General features: G+C 37.7%; 1 protein-coding gene and 1 long non-coding RNA gene across 4 annotated transcripts; both read left to right on the forward strand.

Annotated features, from left to right (window-relative positions):
• The first annotated feature begins 10294 nt into the window (after positions 1 to 10294).
• On the forward strand, positions 10295 to 18814 carry LOC140172234 (uncharacterized). 3 transcript variants are annotated; one of them, XR_011861713.1, is made up of 10 exons: positions 10295 to 10611; positions 12450 to 12533; positions 12670 to 12751; positions 12885 to 12966; positions 13102 to 13183; positions 13318 to 13399; positions 13536 to 13682; positions 13995 to 14029; positions 14317 to 14355; positions 18174 to 18814. It is a non-coding gene; the product is annotated as an uncharacterized lncRNA (long non-coding RNA). The 3 variants fall into 3 exon arrangements; XR_011861711.1 differs by lacking the exon at positions 10295 to 10611 and having other exon boundaries at positions 12367 to 12533; XR_011861712.1 differs by lacking the exon at positions 10295 to 10611 and having other exon boundaries at positions 12367 to 12533; positions 18177 to 18814.
• Positions 14589 to 17235, forward strand: LOC140172016 (uncharacterized). Its single transcript, XM_072195364.1, has 2 exons — positions 14589 to 16563; positions 16598 to 17235. Exons 1-2 carry the CDS (start codon positions 14589 to 14591, stop codon positions 17233 to 17235), a joined length of 2613 nt encoding a protein of 870 aa, XP_072051465.1.
• Positions 18815 to 19541: the final 727 nt, after the last annotated feature.

Here is a 19541-nt window from a genome sequence, read left to right on the forward strand (position 1 = left end):
TACATGCCATTTGATACACCTTTGATATAGTTTTTTGATACACTTTTGATACAGTTTTTTATACACTTTTGATAGTTTTTTTGATACACTTTTGATATTTTTTTGATACACTTTTGATACAGTTTTTTATACACTTTTGATACAGTTTTGATACACTTTTGATACAGTTTTTTATACACTTTTGATACAGTTTTTTAAATTTCAAAATTGGTCCAATCAAGCTCAAATTCAACAAGAATTATCCGTACATGATCTAAACATATTTGCAAACATTAATGACCCCAAAGTGAAGGGGTCAAAGGTCAAATTTTGAAATTAGTCTAATCAAGCTCAAATTCAACACTGCCCTCTACTGCTAATGCTGACCTCTAGCACTTTCCCCATCACGGAGCAGCTCAATGCACTTTCCCTATCAACGTTCAAAATTACAACGCAATAGGATAAATGTGTGAGAAAGTCTTGCAAAAAAGAAGCAAAACCCAACCAAAATGGAACATACATACATCAGAAGGCCTGCTTGGAATGCAGTGCTTGTCACTGAAGTTGTTACCCTCAATAAAGAGACAAAAAGGCTACCAATAACATCTACTATACAGGCATGTGCTATATTCATGCTTAATACATATACATTGAGGCCCTATATATAATATATAGTAAGCTTACCTTATCAGAACAAAGTCAGATATTTCCTCTTTAATCACAGTCCCTGATTACAACTACATTGTAACCTAATGTGCAGTCTACAAGCATGTTTGTATCAATCATCATGATAAATAAAACACCATAATTTGCTCTAAAATACAGTACATTTCCAAATGCAAATCCTGGTGTTAACTGCATACATGCCACATGGGCAAATTTGAAAATGATGAGTCATTATCTAGACATGTGATCAGTTATTGATACAGTTTTGATACACTACAAAAGGTCAGTTTATGAAAGCCCAATTTGATACACTTTTGATATACCTCTAGCCACCCAAAATAAACTAAGTCCAATTTAATACGCTTTTGATACACTAAAAAACAGGCAAAGTCCAATTTAATACACTTTTGATACACTGTATGCAGCCAGAATTTGACTAAGTCCAATTTGATACACTTTTGATATACCTCTAGACACCAAAAATTAACTAAGTTCAATTTGATACACTTTACATACACTAAAAAACAGGCAAAGTCCAATTTAATACACTTCTGATACACTGTATGCAGCCAGAATTTGACTAAGTCCAATTTGATACACTTTTGATATACATCTAGCACCAAAAAGTTCACTTTGATACACTTTACATACACTGAAAAACTGCAAAGTTCAATTTGATACACTTTTGATACACCACAAGCATGGCCAAAATTAACTAAGTTCAAATTTGATACACTTTTGATACATTTTTGATACAGTTAGGTGGTATTTGATACAGTTTGATACCTTATATTTTCAGTTGATACATTTTCAATACACCCTTTGTATATCAAAACTGTATTAAATTGCTGTTTGATACAGTTTTAATACACTTTGATACACTTTTGATACACTTCTTGCTGTATAGAATTTCTGCTAGGGTGCTTTTAGCTGTTGAAGCCTAAAATTTGGTTGTACATGATGTTTTGTTTGAAAAACTAATAAATGATCCCCGGGAAATGATCCCATCAAACAACCGTGGTCTATGTCAACGATATGGTTTCTGCAATGGGGAGTAAATTACTTATGTATGCAGATGACTTGGCTCTGATGGTCTTGCATAGTGATGTCAATGTCATTCAGGAACAGCTCAGTTTAGAGCAAGGCTGTGAATGAGTGGTTGATTGATCCCGTGATTGATAATACAAGCAGGGGAACAACTCACCTATGATATTGTGGACGGCAAAAAGAGACTGAAATCTTCAATAACCTCCATTTCCAAGGTTGAGTCAACCAACAGGAAGAGACGTGCAACTTGCGACCTGTCAGGATCCAACCTGGATGATCAGCAGTCATTTCTTCAATCTTTATCAGCCTCTAAGGTTCAACCTGTGGCATTGTCCTTATTTGGAGAAACGGCCAACACATTCAGGTCAAAACGTGTGATAGAGCTTCCCTCCCCCAACCTTTAAGGTCACTATTCTCTGAAGAAAACTGTTAAGATATCAAGTACTGACCTGAAGGAGAAATGTGCCAATGTGGCTACCGCTGTTAAAATAACTCATGGCCAAGCAAATTATTTGGAAGAACAGACAAGGGCCCAGTCCTAGAGTGTGGCGTGGTATGAACAAAGACCTGGATATATTACTGCATCTTTTGCACATACAGTCACTGGTGGTGCCAGGAATTTTTTCTGGGGGGGCATTGAGAGGGCAAAATGAATTTCAGGGGAGGGGCAAAATCAACCAATTTTATGCAAAATTACTGCAAAAAGGTGACATTTTGCAATTTTGTAATTTTGGTTTTTACTGGGGGAGCAACAGGGGGGGCAAGAGTTCTGACTGAAGGGGCATTTTCCCCCTCATGCCCCCCCTCCCTGTGGCATTGCCACTGCATACAGTACTACATACAAACCAAATAAAGCCATCACCCTCAGTTATAACTGGGGTTACCAAAGATGTGTAAAACACAAATTAACGCAGTACCGCTTGCGTACGGTCGGCAAAAAGAGACTGAAGTCTTCAATAGCCACAAGGTTTTTGTCACAACCAGTCATACCAAGGGAGTATTCAACAAAGTAGGCATGCGGCGTAGATGTCTGCAGACCATGACTGGCAGCTACTGCCGATGGCATCTTGACCTGCGAGTGCCATGAGCATGATCAGTGCAGAGTGATGTTGTGTGTTTTTATATATATATTTATTCAAAAGATAGTCTAACTTGAGTAAAATGTTGTTATATATATATATATATATATATTTTTTTTTTTAAGTTTTAAAATTAAGTTTTTAAATGTGTAATATTGTATGTTTTATGCTTGCTGAACAGTTTAAATTCAATATGTAATATGTAAGGTGCAATCTAAATATTTCTTTTATTCTTATACCATTATGTCTTAGGATGTATTCTTTTCTGTGTTTTTTATCCTTGGTTTGAATCCTAAATAAAATGAAATGAACTACCCCCTCTGACCGACGCCGTGTGTGAATTCAAAAACAAAACATGGCGACTCAGCAGACACAAAATCGATTTGCAAGCGTAACCAAGGATGAATATGAAGAAATATTAAGAAATAAAGACAGTGAAGCAACAAGGAAATCCCCGAGAAGGCTGTCAAACTACAACGGACAAATCTTCATGAAAAGGGCAAAGTGAAGATTTTGAAAAGCTTACAAAAGCCGAACTGGATTCAGTACTGTGTTTGTTTTATGTGGAAATTCGTAAGCTGGATGGACATTGAAGTGTCGTAAATGTTTTCATTATGAGTTTCAGTCAGCTTCATATTATATAATAATAATAATAATATTGAATGGCTTTATTTCGGGTTGTATGAGAATTCTGCACTTGCCACAAATGATATTCGGATACAACCCTCAATGCCATCCAATATTATATACCAGATTACCAGTAATTGTTTATTTTTGTACTGGATAAGGGGACTTTTGAAAATTGAAAGTTTTGAGGGGAAAAACAGTTGAAAGTAAAATTCATGAGAAATATCCACCAAATGGTTCAAGAAGGACACAAGCATCCAAAAATCACAAAAACAATGGTGGAACACTTATTTAGTACTGCAGAGAGGGTATACAGCTAAGGCAGGAGAAGAGAAATACATATAAGGACAGGAAGACATCCACGCAGAAGAAACACCAAGATGGATGGATGGAAAACTTTAAGTAAATGTGAAGTGTCAGAAGCCTCCACTAGATCCAGTAAGAATGGCTGCAAAGAAAGAGGCACTGTTCAAACATATGTGACATGTCTCGATCCAGAGAAACAACATTAGCTGCAGTGAAAGAGACACTGTTCAAGCTGAAGATGGAGAATAAGGAAAATGTCAAAACAAATACCAAAAATCTTGGGAGAAAACTTTCCCATGGCTCTTCGAAGCCTGTGGCAAGTTTGTATGGAATGCATTGCTGCATGTGAGAAAGGCCATGTACCCTCCAGTAAGAACAACTTTACTCCTGGCAGAGGCAATGATAATTTTAGAAAGTCGACTCTGCTGTTTGTATGGAATGCATTGCTGCATGTGAGAAAGGCCATGTACCCTCCAGTAAGAACAACTTTACTCCTGGCAGAGGCAATGATAATTTTAGAAAGTCGACTCTGCTGTTTGTATGGAATGCATTGCTGCATGTGAGAAAGGCCATGTACCCTCCAGTAAGAACAACTTTACTCCTGGCAGAGGCAATGATAATTTTAGAAAGTCGACTCTGCTACAGCATGAAGATAATATGGACCACAAGCAATTGAATACCTGAGTGGAAGAAGGGCCCAACTCCAATTTTTTACAAAAATGAGTTAGACCCAGCATTTTATTGCCAGCAGATTGTTCTTCCTTGTGTGTGAAAGATGAGCCAAAGTCAACTCTCCAAATAGTCTTTCAAGTACACTTAATCATGGTTTTCATGGATGAAAGGCCCAACTCCATGGAGTTGGGCCCTTCTTCCACAAATATTGGGTTAAACAGGAATTTTGTTCATCCATGAAATCTGCTTTTTACTACAATAAACTTTCTTGACATGCTTCTACTTGTACAAATAATGGATAATTACCAAATTTCTATTCTATTTATAACACATCTGCTTACGAAACTGGCACTTGCAGTATATTAGTGGAAGAAGGGCCCAACTCCAGTTCGTATTAAGACCTGTATCGTTACCATGGAAACATCATATTTAATTTTGAATGTATGTAATATTGTATATTCATGTATTAAAGGTCCACTGAAGATGAAAACATTCTACCTATAAAACTTTTCCAAATATTAAGTTTTTCCTTAATATTTCAAAAACAGTTTTGATGGAGTTGGGCCCTTCTTCCACTCAGGTATTCAATTGAATTCAATATGTAATATGTAAGGTGCAATCTAAATATTTCTTTTATTCTTATACCATTATGTCTTAGGATGTATTCTTTTCTGTGTTTTTTATCCTTGGTTTGAATCCTAAATAAAATGAAATGAACTACCCCCTCTGACCGATGCCGTGTGTGAATTCAAAAACAAAACATGGCGACTCAGCAGACACAAAATCGATTTGCAAGCGTAACCAAGGATGAATATGAAGAAATATTAAGAAATAAAGACAGTGAAGCAACAAGGAAATCCCCCGAGAAGGCTGTCAAACTACAACGGACAAATCTTCATGAAAAGGGGCAAAGTGAAGATTTTGAAAAGCTTACAAAAGCCGAACTGGATTCAGTACTGTGTTTGTTTTATGTGGAAATTCGTAAGCTGGATGGACATTGAAGTGTCGTAAATGTTTTCATTATGAGTTTCAGTCAGCTTCATATTATATAATAATAATAATAATATTGAATGGCTTTATTTCGGGTTGTATGAGAATTCTGCACTTGCCACAAATGATATTCGGATACAACCCTCAATGCCATCCAATATTATATACCAGATTACCAGTAATTGTTTATTTTTGTACTGGATAAGGGGACTTTTGAAAATTGAAAGTTTTGAGGGGAAAAACAGTTGAAAGTAAAATTCATGAGAAATATCCACCAAATGGTTCAAGAAGGACACAAGCATCCAAAAATCACAAAAACAATGGTGGAACACTTATTTAGTACTGCAGAGAGGGTATACAGCTAAGGCAGGAGAAGAGAAATACATATAAGGACAGGAAGACATCCACGCAGAAGAAACACCAAGATGGATGGATGGAAAACTTTAAGTAAATGTGAAGTGTCAGAAGCCTCCACTAGATCCAGTAAGAATGGCTGCAAAGAAAGAGGCACTGTTCAAACATATGTGACATGTCTCGATCCAGAGAAACAACATTAGCTGCAGTGAAAGAGACACTGTTCAAGCTGAAGATGGAGAATAAGGAAAATGTCAAAACAAATACCAAAAATCTTGGGAGAAAACTTTCCCATGGCTCTTCGAAGCCTGTGGCAAGTTTGTATGGAATGCATTGCTGCATGTGAGAAAGGCCATGTACCCTCCAGTAAGAACAACTTTACTCCTGGCAGAGGCAATGATAATTTTAGAAAGTCGACTCTGCTGTTTGTATGGAATGCATTGCTGCATGTGAGAAAGGCCATGTACCCTCCAGTAAGAACAACTTTACTCCTGGCAGAGGCAATGATAATTTTAGAAAGTCGACTCTGCTGTTTGTATGGAATGCATTGCTGCATGTGAGAAAGGCCATGTACCCTCCAGTAAGAACAACTTTACTCCTGGCAGAGGCAATGATAATTTTAGAAAGTCGACTCTGCTACAGCATGAAGATAATATGGACCACAAGCAATTGAATACCTGAGTGGAAGAAGGGCCCAACTCCAATTTTTTACAAAAATGAGTTAGACCCAGCATTTTATTGCCAGCAGATTGTTCTTCCTTGTGTGTGAAAGATGAGCCAAAGTCAACTCTCCAAATAGTCTTTCAAGTACACTTAATCATGGTTTTCATGGATGAAAGGCCCAACTCCATGGAGTTGGGCCCTTCTTCCACAAATATTGGGTTAAACAGGAATTTTGTTCATCCATGAAATCTGCTTTTTACTACAATAAACTTTCTTGACATGCTTCTACTTGTACAAATAATGGATAATTACCAAATTTCTATTCTATTTATAACACATCTGCTTACGAAACTGGCACTTGCAGTATATTAGTGGAAGAAGGGCCCAACTCAAGTTTGTATTATTACCTGTATCGTTACCATGGAAACATCATATTTAATTTTGAATGTATGTAATATTGTATATTCATGTATTAAAGGTCCACTGAAGATGAAAACATTCTACCTATAAAACTTTTCCAAATATTAAGTTTTTCCTTAATATTTCAAAAACAGTTTTGATGGAGTTGGGCCCTTCTTCCACTCAGGTATTCAATTGAATACCTGAGTGGAAGAAAGGCCCAACTCCACCAAAACTGTTTTTGAGATATTAAGAAAAAACTTAATATTTGGAAAAGTTTTATAGGTAGAATGTTTTCACCTTCAGGGGACCTTTAATACATGAACATACAATATTATATACATTCAAAATTATATATGATGTTTCCATGGCAACGGTACAGGTCTTAAAGCGATCTGGAAAAAGGGGACAAGGATTACCTTCAAATTTGATCTCACTAAAGCTGAGCAGTTGTTTTCAGCATAAACTAGTGTTTGCAAGGTAATCATACTTGCATTATATGCCCAGACAATTACAGAAATATTAATTAAACTATCAATTTATTAATGGATGACAAGAACACATTTTAAATCTTATTTTTATCATGTAACTATTTTTCAGAATGCCACCACCATGATCCAGACAGCATGCCCAGTTTTGACTACGGGCTACCTCCAGTTTTGCCCATCAGACATACAGCTGCCCTGCCCCTCCCCTTGATGTTTTGTACAGAACCAAAGGTATGTAAATATTTGTTTTATTAAATTAATAGTCATAGCAGTAAACTAAACTATTAATCAAGTTATTAATGAATGACAAGAACACTGTTTAAATCTTCTCATCCAGGAAGCAATAACAGATATTTCCACAGACAAGATTGTGTGCGAATGTTCACTTGAGAGCACGACCTGTTAAGCACTTTGCAGACCGATGTATGGACAGTGGCGGCGCCAGGAATTTTATTGGGGGGGGGCATAGTGAATTTCAGGGGCAAAATCAACCAATTTTGCCCAAAATTACAGTAAAAAGTGGAATTTTTTTTTTTTTTTGGGTTTTTCTGGGGGGCAACAGGGGGCAAGAGTTCTGACTGGGGGGCATTTGCCCCCATGGTGCCGCCACTGTGTATGGAACATGTAAAACAAGGTATGGCCCACACTGCTGTACAGTTTACAATGGTACTGCAAGTTCTTTGGCCAGCAATTGCAGCTGCTAATTAGCATTCAACAGGAACAGCAAGAGAAGATGCATCAATGACAAAATTCTTCAGTATTCGGAACACTGCGGAAATTAAAAGTAAATTAAGAGACTTTTTCAGAACTTTATCTCAACTGCAAGAAGTGCCACTCATGTTCTGTCAGATTTTTCTTCGTATTTTGTTTGAAAAGCTCATGCTCCGTCAATCATGAAAAGATTGAACGGGATGGAACGCATGCAACAAACGTTGTTCTGCAACGCACAGAAAAAAATGTGCCGAGATATGTTGCTGGTTATATTTTGTTCAGGCTGCCACGGAAAATAAAAAACAAACGCGAGCGTGAAGGTATGTTAAGTGTTATTGACCAAATGAAAGAAGGAAGTGACAAAGAAATTGATCCCGGGGTCGGGGGTGTTTATGCCCCTGGTTGAAATATGTGTAGGGAGACAGGATAAGTAGATCTAGATGTTGTGTGAATAACATTATACTGTTGTTGTTAAGTTCTTTTTAAGTGTTTTTTTTATATCTTTTCTATTATTATTAGATTGAGACCAGGAGACCTACAATGATGAGTGATAGTGATAGCGAGACCAAAAGAGACTGGGGAGGGAAGGGAGGATGAAAACGCGACAAGATTGGACAGACCACCGTGCGACCAGTAGGACACCACAGAGACCCCAGAAGGACACACCGAAGACAGATGACGGCACAACTTCAAGACCTAATCGACTGGCCATGCGAGACGAACCTGTAAGATGCTTCAGCTGCCAGGGATACGGCCACAAGGCGTTTACATGTCCAAACAGATACCACAGACCACATTTGACAAGACAGACAGACGCAAGGGAAAGAAGAGGAGACGCAGAGGAATTAAGGAGGTGCCAGGAGAGAGTAAAGGAGGCGGAATTGGGTTTAGAGAGGAGGTGACAGGAGTTGGAAAGGAGACAAGAGGAGAGGAAGAAAGAGAAGGAGGAGAGAGAAGGAGGAGAAGAGGCTTCTCCTCCACGAGGGGAGCGTGGCCTAGTGGTTAAGGTGTTGGACTGTGAATCCGGGAGTCAAGGGATCGAATCCCGGGTCCGCCTGAGCTCGGCTGGCTCTTTGTGTCCTTGTGCAAGGCACTTTACTCTACTTGCTTAGTGCTTCGGAGGCACTTTAAGCTGTCGGTCCTGTGTACATGCATATTTTCTAACATTAATGTAGTGTGCACGTTAAAGAACGTCACAGGCTATTCGAAAAAAGCAGGGGATCATCCCGGTACTGTTGACTGTACTTCAAAAATCCACTCATCTACTCTAGGTTCAAGAGTAAAAATAAGTACAGCTTGTGGAAGGCAGGGTCTGTCAGTCGTATTTCTTCTTAAAGGTCACCATCATAGCCAAAATGAACTTGAATGACTAAATTGTGGTCTTCCTTTGGAAGTCTTAAGAACTCCCCCTAGTTTGTATGTTGGTAAAAAACCCTTGATCGAGCAAGTGGCCCAACTGAGTGTCATCAACAAGTTCATTATTATCCACATCCACACAGCTGACAAAGATCTTGTCATCCAAACAGTTATCCAGTCCCACATTAATCTCTCTAAGACTACATCCTGCAGCCATCATTGGTACACTGAAAGAAAGCATCAACACATTGAGTATTATTATCATGGCAATAGATTTACAGAGATACTCTCAAGTTCTTGTATACCACCGGCAGCTACCAGTTCATCCCATGTGCTGCCGCCACAATCACAAGCTACCAACATGGCATTCAGTCAAAGGAGTTCTCATATACAGCCACCACCGGCAGCTACCAGTTCATCATATGTGCCGCCACCACAATCACAAGCTACCAACATGGCATTCAGTCAAAGGAGTTCTCATATACAGCCACCACCGGCAGCTACCAGTTCATCACATGTGCCGCCGCCACAATCACAAGCTGCCAACAATAGCCAACATGGCATTCAGTCAAAGGAGTTCTCATGAATATACAGCCTCAGTTCTCAGTGTATATACAGCCACAACTGGCACCTACCAGTTCGTCACATGTGCCACCACCACCACAATCACAAGCTGCCAACATAGCATTCAGTCAAAGGAGTTCTCATATACAGCCACCACCGGCAGCTACCAGTTCACATGTAGCCGTCGCCACCACAATCACAAGCTGTCAACATGGCAGTCACAGAAGGAGTTCTCATATTAGGGATTTCCCAAGGCGATCACGTGACCGTTGGCCAACAGCATCATCGCCCGTGTTAGCCATGCACGCTGCATAAATGGTCAAGAAATTTTCAATGCTAATTTTTTTCAATTCGAACATAATTTTTATTAATGAACAAAATAATTCAATCGTTCTAAAATTCAAATAAGTACATATTCAGTGTTGTTTATGTGAAGTAAGAATATTATTTGATGTATATTAAGCGAGAAATCACGAATTTAATGTCGCTGGGTGAGATCGAATTTTGCGTAAAATTGTGCATATAAAGAAATGGCACGGGAATATGGATCTTCGCATACCGGTTACTAGCGGCAAGGTCACGGTCGAGGTCAATTCGCTTCTCGCCTATTGGTGCAGGGGTATCACTGAACTAGCCAATCGCTAGCTGACATTTCCAGGTCACCTACAAATTTTTCCGGGACCGATTTGACCAACTATAACCCGAACTAGGTAAGTTTGGAATCTTTCTATTTTAATTTGAACGTTAAAATATTTTTCTATTTTTCTCGGATAATTTATGCAAGTAGTTAGGTCTATTATGCATATCCATGCAAGGTATCATGTCATGTAGGCCTCAAATAATGCAGCGAAATGGATTTTTCCACCCCTACCCAATACCGCATTAGCACATAAATCAATAGCACGCAGAAATCCAATGCTACCCTACACACTGCATGAGCGCTGGCCGGAGCTTGCTGCCCACTCGTTCACGGCATATAGGGGTCCGCACAATGCATAAACTGGTCTCGCATTGCTGCGTTCAGGACAAAGTTTGCCCTAGTTTACGTGCATATTTAACCTTACCAGTCAATTTGATAAATGTCCGAACATGTAAACGACATAATGATGAAGTGATTTGTAAAACTGTCCCATATTTCTGTGATTTTAATGGTCTGAAAGTGATCGATGTTTCAACGGGTTGTGCTTATTTTAGCGTACTGTGTGTGCAGCGAAAGCTAGCAGTTCCGTTGCTGTTTGTGAAGCTGTAGTGTTGCCAGATTACGCACCCATTGCGCACCCAATTTTCCGTTGTGGCGTGTTTCGTCCATTACGCTGCTGTATATGGGGACGCACCATTTAGGCGTGATATGAGGGAATAACAGCGTCAATATTCCCAGGGGATGATGGGCAGCGATTTCAATGTTTTTTGTACAAAAATAAATAATCTTATGCGGGATGCCGTAAATTATATTTCAAAAGTTTGCTTATAAATATTTTATCAATACATGTACTTATTTTAAATAAATGAAGAATGTTTTAAAAACCTTGTCTTTTCTATCATATTACTAAATATGATTTACTTTACATTTTGGGGGGGCTGAACTTATTTGGATGAGATCTTGTTTTTGACCCGACCTACCATATAAATAGTAGGCCCGACCCTGACTTAAAAACAAACAAATAAATAAATAAATAAATAAATAAATAAACATTATAAAAATAATAATAATTTAAATTTTAATTAGATTTTTTTGGGGGTACCTGAACTTATTTGGATATGATCTTGTTCTATTTAGTATTTAGGCAAAAAAAAAAAAAAGTTTGATCGGCGTAACCTGACCTACCCTAAAATTAGGCCCGACCCTGACTTTTTGAAGAAAAAAAAATTATAATAAAAACTAAGAAAAGAAAAGAAAAGAAAGAAAGAAAGAAAGAAAGAAAGAAAGAAAGAAAGAAAGAAAGAAAGAAAGAAAGAAAGAAAGAAAGAAAGAAAGAAAGAAATGAATATATAAATAAATAAACGAATAAATAAAAGAAAAATAAAAGAAAATAATAATTTAATTAATTTTTTTTGGATGGAGGGGGTACCTGAACTTATTTGGATGGGACTGATCTGATCTTGTTCTATTTACTATTTAGGCAAAAAAATTGGCGTTTGATCGGCGTATCCCGACCTACCCTCAAATTTAGCCCGACTCTTAACTCTTTTTGGCAAAAAATAAATAAATAAATAAATAGAAAATAATAATAATTTTATTTAAAAAAAACTGAGTACAAAAGTTCCAAGGCCTACGCAATTTAAAGCTTTAAAAGGGGGGGTGCATTTTTTTTGGGTTAGGGCCTGAAATATTTTGGTAGATTTATTTTGTATATGGGTGGATTGGGGATTGGGGTATGCAATGGCTTTAATGGGATTCAAAAAAAAACACCTAAAATTAAAAAAAAAAAATTCTCTTTTTTTAAACATTTTATTTCAATATTTTAGACAAAAATTGTTTCAGTAATTCAGGTAATAATAATTTCAAAACAAAAAACACATAACATTGTATTTTTTTTACATTCTATAGGACCAACTTGTCAGTGTGCCGCCGCAAACTACCAATTCCCAATAACTCCACTAGTGCAGTTGCCATCAACCTTCCCCATATCAGGTAAATATTTTACAAATTCTCTTTTTTTTTAAACATTTTATTTCAATTTTTTAGACAAAAATTGTTTCAGTAATTCAGGTAATAATAATTTCAAAACAAAAAACACATAACATTGTATTAATTTTATATTCTACAGGACCAACTTGTTTGTGCCGTAGCAAACTACCAATTCCCAATAACTCCACTAGTGCAGTTGCCATCAACCTTCCCCATATCAGGTAAATATTTCACAATTTTTTTTTTTTAAACATTTTATTTCAATTTTTTAGACAAAAATTGTTTCAGTAATTCAGGTAATAATAATTTCAAAACAAAAAACACATAACATTGTATTTATTTTATATTCTACAGGACCAACTTGTTTGTGCCGTAGCAAACTACCAATTCCCAATAACTCCACTAGTGCAGTTGCCATCAACCTTCCCCATATCAGGTAAATATTTTACAAATTCTTTTTTTTTCAAACATTTTATTTCAATTTTTTAGACAAAAATTGTTTCAGTAATTCAGGTAATAATAATTTCAAAACAAAAAACACATAACATTGTATTTATTTTATATTCTACAGGACCAACTTGTTTGTGCCGTAGCAAACTACCAATTCCCAATAACTCCACTAGTGCAGTTGCCATCAACCTTCCCCATATCAGGTAAATATTTTACAAACTCTTTTTTTTTCAAACATTTTATTTCAATTATTTAGACAAAATTGTTTCAGTAATTCAGGTAATAATAATTTCAAAACAAAAAACACATAACATTGTATTTATTTTATATTCTACAGGACCAACTTGTTTGTGCCGTAGCAAACTACCAATTCCCAATAACTCCACTAGTGCAGTTGCCATCAACCTTCCCCATATCAGGTAAATATTTTACAAATTCTCTTTTTTTTTTTACATTTTATTTCAATTTTTTAGACAAATATTGTTTCAGTAATTCAGGTAATAATAATTTCAAAACAAAAAACACATAACATTGTATTTATTTTACATTCTATAGGACCAACTTGTATGTGCCGCCGCAACTACCTCTTCCCATGGTCTCAGACTCCACCAGTGCAGTAAATTTCCAGCAACCTTCCCCTTCCCAATTCTGTAACAGGGCCTAATAATTAGTGCAGCTTACAGATACCCCTTCCTGTTACAGGTAGGTAATAACAAATTGTGAACTTTGACATTGGTTTAGATTACAAAATAAAAGAATAATTATACACCATTTCTTTCTCTTTTGCTCCTCCAGAAGAGCATATTTATTTGTGCTCATAAAGTAAATAAAATCATTACAGATTACCAAAAGAGATAAAACACATTACAGATCGAGTTGAAAGAATATATTATAGTCCACTCCTCACTCCAGCACTGTGACTTATCAGAGCATATATTGAATTGAAATCTCTTAAAACATTATATGGTAAAGTATTTTTACACCATACTTTGTCTGTTTCCTTTAAATTTACAGAGATATGAACGAAGAGGAGCATGTTGAGCCTGCCGGTGGGTATCCTGAAAATAAAATCATTTAGTGAACAATGAAAATACCATTTCACAGTTTTGTGCTGCTGATTAAAGTTATTTTTTATAAATATATTTGTAAACACTAAAGAAGTTCAACTTAAAACCACCGAGTCCAAAAAGTTCTGTGCACAGTGGTAATGTGTAATTTTTACGCATGTTTGTTTGGATTTCAAAACATAATGGGCAACTCGGTCCTATGTAAGTTGAACCTCTTTTTATTTGTCAACATCTAAATAACACATTTCCTCTCTCCATCTGATTTTCAGGAGGATCTATTGGTCCTAACGGAAACAAGGCCAACATTGGTAAGACAGATTGCACTAATCTAACTGTTGTTGAATTAGAGGTAGTTAGTGTAGGTTTAGTTATAGAGATATTTGAGTTTTTATATTTTGAAATTAATCTAACACATGGCCTTGTCGCAGGGTACATCAGTAAGTTTTGTCCATATTCACCTAATCCATCATCTGTAAGGAAATCAATTGGGGAAGCAAAGAAGGAGATCAAATCAATCAAGAAAACAACTAGAAACCGGGAGATGAGATTACAGCACTACCTGCAGTCACCTTTTCCATGGCCTCTGACACAAACCAAGGACTCGCCACGGAAACGTAAGCTAAAAGAAGAGTTAAAGGCTCAAAAGCAAAAGAATGCAAAACTTCAGGCAGAAAAGACAGTAAGTGAGACCAAAGTGAAGCAATTGGAAAAAACAAAAGCCATTGCTGCTTCAACAGTAACTGAGCTTGCCAAAGTAAAGCAGGACAATGTAGTTCTACAAAAGGAAAAAATGGAGTTGGAAAAAGCTGAGAAGGAGTTGGAAGCTAAGCTGGTCAAGTTAGAGACAAACATGGACAAATTAATCAATCAATTTGACCCTGTCAAGAGTGACCTTCAGAAGTACATACAGAAGTACAGGGAGAAAGAAAGGGAGATGGCAACTCTGCAAGAGGAGTATGAGCAGATATTATCCAATTTGACCAAGGCCAAGGACAAGCTTTCCCATCTGAACACCAGAAATGTGAATAAACGAATTGGCACAAGAGAGAAATCGTGTAGAAGTCTTCAAATAGAAAATGCAGCGTTGAAAGGAGAAGTTGAAAGTGTAAGGTTAGAAGTAGACCAGGTGAAACATCAACTTGCCCTGAGTACTCATGATGCGCAGCAGAAAGAGGTTGCCATTGACATGCTTCAAAACCAGTTGGCTCAAAATAGAAAGGAGAAGAGGACTTTGTACAAACATGGATGGTATATGGACAAGAGGGAGGAGAAAAGGAGAGGAGAAACCAACAAGATCTTTGGAGAGGAGTATATAAGACAACTTACCCAAAAGATGAAAGTATTAGATGAACGTAATAAGGAACTTGAGCAATTGTTTGTCCTCCTTGAGTCGGAAGAAATTGAAACCTTTCATGATGGGAAATATGACGATGAAGTGAGGGAGGTGATCATGGATCTACTATGTATGAATGTGGGGATGAATAAGGTGAATGATGTAATCAGGGCGGTTCTACAAAAACTCGCCAAGAAAGACATCGGGCGCCTGCCTTCAAATCATATTAAATCGAATTTGCTCATGGAAGCTAGATTTCTGGCTGATGTAGAGGTGGCTGAAGCAATGAGAAAGGGAGCTGATCTTCAGAGTGTCCTCGGTAACTCAATACATGGCGATGGAACAACCAAGTTCCATAAAAAATACCAGAATTTTCAGGTCACCCTAGATGATGGAACTCAAAGAACATTGGCCCTCAAGCCCATGGGTGCGAGTGATACAGATGCTGTGATGAAATGTTTCACTGATAGAGTTAGGGAATTATCTGATGCTCTTCAAATAGTGACAGGCAACGAATCAGAGGAAGAGAATGCAAAATTATTTGCTTCAGTGAAGAGCACCATGACTGACCAGGGCCCCACAATGCCACAATTTTCAGAAAAGCTCAAAGTTGTACGTGAAGAGCTCCTACCGGCAGCTTATAGTAAGTGGGATGAGCTTCCTGATGATCTACAAGCAACAACAAAAGAATTTTGCACCTTTTATTGTAAAATGCACCCATTGATAAACTTTGCAACAGAATGTGACAAGGTGCTGAAGGCATTTGAAGATGTGGCCACTTCGGGCAAGAGCTTTCATACATTTCTGACTGCAGAGGCAGGTGTTACTAGACTTATACGGACCTCCAGCCAGGCCTTTCATAGGCGCGGATCCGACAAATCTGGTGTGGAAGAATTCTTTACACCCTACCTTCTGAAGCAGCACAACACGAAAAATCACTTAGTACACTACATTGGAAACCGGGCTAATATCTTGTTTGAAGGGGCTGCAGCGGCATATTACCATCTACGCCACATGGAATCATTCCTGCAGCTCTTGCCTGATCCAAACCATCTCCTCAAGGCTGTTCAGGAAGATTTATCTGAGCCAATCCATGCAGCTGAGCTTCTGGCATTAGGCATCATCCATAAACTCATCACTCAACCCTTCTGGCACATCATCAAAACCAGTCCCAACATCCTGAGTATGAATCCAACTCTGCACTTACTCCAAACAAGTCTGCAACAACTCAGTGAGGATGCCAGACCATTGTTCAAGGAAGCCTGTGTTCATGGATATAGAAGTGGTTGAGGATGAAGTTTATGAGGCACTGTTTGCAGAGCATGATCCGGCACAGGAAACCATGTGCATACAAGCGCTGGAATTAATATGTACAGCCATGTTGCTTATATTGGAGAGGCAGTGCCGAGACCAGCTGCCTGGAGGTATTTACTGGGAGACCGATACCACCGCATGGAGCAATGTACCTGCAACCAACATGGTGGGTGAAAGGGACTTTGCCGTGTTGGATCTTCTCATCAGACAAAAGCCGGCTGCCAGGACAACATCACTGGAGGCATTAATCATGTGGTCTAACAATAAAACATCAACATGGCTAAATGACTTAGACCCTGACACAAAGCAGAAATACATGGCAGAAGCTAGGACCAGGAGTGGATCCTTAATAGACAAGTACCACAGCAGGATGGAAGAGATCAGGAGCCAGAAGTGGGAAACCCTTAAACAAAAACAAAAGGAGAAAGGAGAAAAGGAAAGACGACAAATGGGTCAAGCTCTAAAACTTGCCAAGGGAGTTGAGAAACGCACCAGGCGGCCTATGGACAACTCCATACGAAGTAGAAGACAATCTCCTTAAAGTTAATGAGAAAGATCAAGTGGAAATAATCTACCAGCAGCTCCAGTTCCTAAAGTCCAATCTGAAATGCAAAGGTCCAAAGGAGTTATTCACCAAATCCCACTACAAAAGTCCTACTCGGTCCAGGAAATGAGAGATCATCTTGTAGCCGTCTTAAATACCAATAATGTTCCAGAGCTAGCAGCACAAGACATCCAACCTGAATCAGCACGCCCCGTCCAGTATATAGCCGCGGATGACCGTAAGGATCTGCATGCTCAGCAGAAGGCTGCCATTGTTTTAAAGATCAAGGAAAATAGAAAGAAAGCGATCCATTGCAGCTTCAAAAAGTCAACTGGATATGTACATTGAGCACCCAAATCACCTAGTTGTGAAGCAAGTACTACATCGCTGCAGAGAGGAGGATGAGTTGCCATCAGAAGCAGAGTGGTACACAGCAACAGTAGGGGAGATCTGTAGTAGGAACAGCAATTCAATCAGGACACTCTACACCACAACATATGAAGATGGTGAATCCTATGACATGCCGCTACTGATTGATCTGAAGAACAATGACCTCATCATCAACTGATTGTACCCTTCTTGTTTTACATTTAGTTTCATTTTGTTTGGTGTAGTTATTTATTGTGTATATGTTTTTGTAGTGTTTGTAGAGCATTTTCATGTAGCTTAATTTTACTAAAAGTACTTTTAGTAGTTGTTGTTTTTTAGTGTTGTTAGATGTAGATGTAGTGAGTTAAATGTAGAAAGTGTTTTGTAGATACGTTCCAAGAAATGTGTGATGTACTGGATTAGTTTAATTTTATTAAAATTAGTTTGGGTTTTTTAGTGTTAGATGTAGATGTAGTGTGTTAAATGTAGAAAGTGTTTTGTAGACGTTCCAAGAAATGTGTGATTTGCATGTCCTAACCATTCTTTCTTTCTTTTTCTCATTTCAGCAGTATTGGATTATATCTGAGCATAGAGAATGATCTGAGCTGCAATTTGTATTCTGCTTCGTGTATGCTAGCTTCTTTACTTTGCATTTGAAAGACAAAGACATCTAGATGGAACAAGATGCATTTTTATTTTTATTTTGCCATTTGCATTACCATTTAAGTTTGAACTGCAATAAATATATATGCGTTCAGTCTAAAGTCCTGTAACTGTATAGTCATTAAATTGTGTGTATATAAATGTGTGTGAATTTGTCAAAAGTTTTATGTAAACATGTATGTATAATAACAAAAAACAGGGTTTTTTTTAATTGATGAGAGTGAGACATCTGAAATCTTGACATGGTCGACTGATCCTGGTTATGTGGCATATGCCAACTATCAAGATTGACCACTTACTGGCAGTAGACAGAAAGGGAAAAAATGTGAGTAATTTATTGTATACAGTCAGTGTTAACACACTGAAATTTAATATTTTTGTTGGCATCTTAAATTATTATTTATGATATTTAATGCAGAGGTGTCATAAAACTTAGTGGATTATACTTGAATATGATTGTGCTGGACTTTTGTTTGAAAGTCGATTTGATCTTCTTCGATATAAAAATCATTTACAGCACATAGTTTCCAAAGTGGCGTAGCCAGCTTTGAAGTGTGAGGGGCAAAGTTTTGTCCCATGGGGAGGGGGGGTTTAATCCCCAATTGTCAATTTTTGTCCCATTGTGGGGGAGGGAAAAGCCTAATTTTAGTCCCCCACTTGTCAATTTTTCCCCATTTTTAGGACACTTTACTATTTGCCGTCCCCATTGTATTGAAATTTTTCTGAGGGGCACTCTGCCAACCCCCCCCCCTCTGACCCCCCTGGCTACGTCACTGGTTCAATCAAGGAAAAAATCCAAGTTCAAGTATGATTGACATGAGTTTTATGAATTTTATCATTGAAAGAATTGAACTGCGTGGGGTCTGAAGTTAATTGTCTAAGTATGCCTTGATGATGCAAGGGTTCGAATTCGGAAGCCATGGCGATAAAATTCATACATTGACCAAATATATGCAAATTAGCAGTAAATTATGCAAAGTAAGTGTAATAGGTAACACTGGTGCTTATGAATCAAATAAATATTGTCAACAAAAATCATTACAGTGCCCAAGAAGTCAATCATTACTGATTTATAATCAAAATCTGACAAAAGCGGAGGCTAAAATGACTCGTTAATTGGAATAAATGGCTAGAATATGCAAATTAGAAGCAATTAGGCCCCCCCCATGCATTTTTGTTGTTGATATTTCAGATCTACTTTTAACCCCCATGCTTAAAGTAATCTCCCATATGCAAAACCTAAATTTGCACATCAATTTATACAATATAAC

This window comes from Amphiura filiformis, chromosome 15 (genome assembly GCF_039555335.1).
Source record: "Amphiura filiformis chromosome 15, Afil_fr2py, whole genome shotgun sequence".
Taxonomy (NCBI): Eukaryota; Metazoa; Echinodermata; class Ophiuroidea; order Amphilepidida; family Amphiuridae; genus Amphiura; species Amphiura filiformis.